General features: G+C 41.5%; 1 protein-coding gene across 1 annotated transcript; it reads right to left on the reverse strand.

Annotated features, from left to right (window-relative positions):
• Positions 1-1258: 1258 nt before the first annotated feature.
• Positions 1259-2193, reverse strand: LOC120295703 (EG45-like domain containing protein 2). The gene is made up of 3 exons (XM_039317089.1): positions 2068-2193; positions 1653-1974; positions 1259-1435 (listed from the first exon to the last, which is right to left on the reverse strand). The coding sequence occupies exons 1-3, from the start codon at positions 2183-2185 to the stop codon at positions 1429-1431; spliced, it is 447 nt and encodes a 148-aa protein (XP_039173023.1). The 5' UTR covers positions 2186-2193; the 3' UTR covers positions 1259-1428.
• Positions 2194-4120: the final 1927 nt, after the last annotated feature.

Genomic DNA, 4120 nt, shown 5'->3' on the forward strand with positions numbered 1-4120 from the left:
TTTTTACTTGTTGAATCCTAGTATGTCACCTAGGAGCTCGGATAGTTGATATATGAAACAAAGATGAAGGTGGAAATGTTATCAACTGGTGCACATATCGTACCTTAAGATGAGAATTCCATGAATCCTACAATTGAAATTTCTTAGATTTTAGACATTACATGCAATTAATAAGTTGCTATCATGAACTTCTTTAAACCTTTCTCTTACTGTCTCGAGCAACATTCCCCCAATCGTGTTTGACAGAATTGAGGTTTGCAGTTTAATTAATGTTGCTATCGCTGAAGAATATTCTCTGAGGGAAGAGCAACTCTACTGAGGTTTTGGACTACGCAAAGGAAATGGTCAATTCCAAATAGTAAACATTGGACTCTTGCATCATTTGGCTCCTTTAGATGATGCATCTGACACCTTTCACATCTTTCAGTCAACCAAAAGACTTGCTTTTCCAGGAAAACAAAAGCCAAATGCAGACTGTAGATCAGACAATATTTGCTTTTTAACATGAAGTACAAGTGCGTACTGCACGAATCTCCTAAGGGTGTAACTTCTGTTGGGAAAACAGTTAGTCCTCTACATATAGCGGCAATCAAGGTTCTTCGAGTCGAGTGCTTTGATTGTCTGATTGCTTCCCTTATGACTTGGTAAACATTAAACTAGTTTGCTTGAATAGTTAGAAACACCTTGCCTCATCCAACTGGACAGAGTGATGTCCGTCCTTTTGCCTCTACTTTTCTAAGTTTAGAGGCCTAAGCAGAATAGATAAGTTTACAGAATACTCCAAGCTTGGCTTTATATTTTATAAAAAATCTTAGACCGAGGGTCGAAACTGGAAATCCTCGAAAGCTGTTAGCTCAACGATGTTGTCCTACAGCTGGAAACATTTCATTGGAATTTATGTTTCCAGAACAATGCTTCCCTCTTGAAAGGTATGTTCCCACAACCGATTGCCCGGGTGAAGCGTTCCACGTCACAAGGCAGACAAAGTGACTACACGCATTGCATGTTCCTCCAGATACATATTTCCGGGTATAAAATTCCTCAACCTCGTGGATTTGGTAATCACTTTGCAGCTCAATAGGGAGACCCGAAGAAGTGTTCTATTTTAACGGAGGAAATGTCATGGGCGAGAACAACAACATTTCCTGTTCGTACAGTTGTTCACACGAATAGATAATTATTTAGATTGATATAATAGAGTATGAACAAAAAGAAGAGAAGATTGAAAGAGGAGAATCTTTAACAACAACCAGGAAGTTAAAGACGTTGTAAACAGGTTACATAAGATCACAGGTTACATTAAAAACTCTAGATTTGTCGCCTACATAATCAAAACCATTAACACCGATCATCTCCAGATTTAGTTGAAATCATCATCACCCGATGATTTCTTCGAGATTGAGCCGATCACCGATCATATCTCCAGAATCAAACCCTGCACGTTGCGTACCCAAAAGACGATATTAAAAAAATATGCGTCAAAAGCCATACCAAACACAAACCCTCAAAAGCCACTGGAACACCGTCTCCTTCAACCCTCTCTCTCTCTCACTCCCCCCTCCGCCCACACCATCGAGCTGCTACACAGCGCAATTCAATTTGAATAGGGCGTCTGAAAAAGAAAAAGAAGCAGGAGAAGAATTGTTCCTTACTCTTGGAATTCGATGTCGATCGAAGCTGCGAATGGCTTAGCAATTGCTTTAAACGCCACCTCGGACAGGACCAATTCAGCGCCAGTAACGGACTGCTTGTACGCCGCTGCCGCGGACGTCGATGAGAGGGCGCTGTCAATGATCTTGATCCGGATTGGGCGATCGTTCGCACAGTTTGAAGGGACAGACTGCGAAGCGCTGATGCACCGCACTGTGTACACCCGGCCGCATGCCGCCCCATCATCCCATAGATTGCCGCCCGCCGCCGCGAACAGGTTGCTTGGAGGAAGCTGGGATGGGTCAACTCCATAGCATTCCGTCGCTAAAAACCAACAGCAAGAAAAACCGTGATTTAGCAAGCTCCTCTCTCTTTCTGATCCTTCTTCTTGTCTTTTCTTTTGGGTCAAAGACTTACGGGTGTACGGAGAGCTGTAATAAGCAGCTTTGCCGACGTCGAGGATGGCCCTGGAGCCGCAGACGTTCATCCACACGGCGGAAGCGAGGAGGATGAGCAGCCACTGCACAGAAGACATTTCTTGATTTTCTCGATGGAGAAGAGCTTGGTAAAGGGCCGCTAGGGCAATTTCTAGCCATTAAACGACACAGCCCCCGGGGCAACAGTCGCCTGGCACGCACACTGGCATTGGGAAAAGGCGTTGGTTCGGTCCCGCAATTCGTCAGCCGACTTAGGTGAATGGGCTCCCGAGCATTGAGCAAAATAATAACAAATAGAATCATTTTATAAATTGCGTAATTCTTCACAAACGTTCCTATGAAAAGGGGAAGGAGATGCGGAGAACGAAACAAATCTTGTAGACAAGAAACGGTCGATAAGGCTGTGAAGATGAATAAACGAAGCTTCAAACTTGAATCCATGGTAAAATAATAACCAAAACAATAAAAACATTTCCCGCCCTATGGATTCAGCCATTTTAACTTCAGCAGCATCTTCAAATGATTTTTTCCCATGTGGAAGAGAAGGTTTGCGGAAGCTAATAGTGATAGTTTTAGGTGAGTATGTGAGATTTTACTTGGCAAGGGGACGAGAGGATGTGTAAATGAAAGTGGACTTTCACGGGGAGCACAAGCGAACAACAAGAAGGCTTTTATTATTTGGTGGGTAATATAAAGGAAGGATGAGAGGTTAGCTAGTTTTTGAGTGAGTAAGATTGGACGTCCTCTCCCTATTTATACGCCTAGATGACTTACTAATGTATAAATCTCTATCCCAAGTTTCATTTTTCTCAATCATTTTGATCTATTACTCCATGGCTTTTATCCAGACTTCTTCTTTGTATGCTTGTTTGTAGTTTTCTGATTTTAAAGCAGCAAAGTTGCGTGTGTCATAAATTCTTCTAAGGGTTTTTATCCTTAGTACTCTAGAGTAGATTTCCTACGTCACTCTTGGAGAGGTTGGTAGAGTTATACGTGAGTGGTGGAATCTGGCACTTCTCCTTCTTATTGTGTTGTTGACTCCTTGTGCAGGTGATGTGTCTGGCAAGGCGACATGCTTCTTTTCTATCTTCTCATCCTTCCCATTCCAATCTGCATTCTCATCAAACTCAACATCTCGACTAATCATTAGCTTCTTAGTTCTTAGATTGTAAATCCGATAGCCTATTGATTGGTCACTATAGTCGAGGAATATTCCATTTTTTGTCTTTTCATTAAGCTTACTTCTTTTCTGAGTAGGGACGTGGACATAGCATATGCAACTGAACAACTTGAGATGCTTCGTTGAAGGATTTCGTTCGCTCCATGCTTCAATTGGAGTTTTATTTTGAATTGCTTTGGTTGGACACCTATTTAAGATATACACAACCATATAGACTGCTTCTACCCAGAACGTGTTGAGAAGGCCTTTCTGCTTTTGCATTGACCTTGCCATCTCCATGATGGTTCTATTCTTTCTTTCTGCTACTCCTTTTGCTTTGAGGCATAGCCAACAATTAGTTGATGCCGAATTCCTTCATATTCATAGAATTTATTGAACTCTCTTGAGTTGTATTTATGTACCTCTATCGTTCTTTAGGACTTTGATTTTATAGCCACTTTGATTCTCGACGTGGTTCTTGAATTTTTTGAAGATAGAGAAAACCTCTGATCTTTCTCGAAGGAAGTATACCCATGTCATTCTTGTGTAGTCATCAATGAATAGGATAAAATACTTATTCCAATTAGGTGTCGGGGGCCTCATTGGACCACACATATCTGTATGAGCTACCTCTAATGGCTTCTTAGATCTCCATGCACCTCCCGATTAAAAGAACTGCCTTTGTTGTTTTCTAAGGAGACAACCTTTATAAACATCTAAGATTTCTGAAATAGTTAAAAAGTCCTCATCATATTTTTATGATGGAGAGCTTTTAGCCTAGCAAAGTTGAGGTGGCCAAATCTTGGATGCCATACCCATGAATCACCAAGTTGAGCTTTCATGGCTGTATGCCTGACATATTTCCATTGAATGA

Source organism: Eucalyptus grandis, chromosome 7, assembly GCF_016545825.1.
Source record: "Eucalyptus grandis isolate ANBG69807.140 chromosome 7, ASM1654582v1, whole genome shotgun sequence".
NCBI classification, from domain to species: domain Eukaryota; kingdom Viridiplantae; phylum Streptophyta; class Magnoliopsida; order Myrtales; family Myrtaceae; genus Eucalyptus; species Eucalyptus grandis.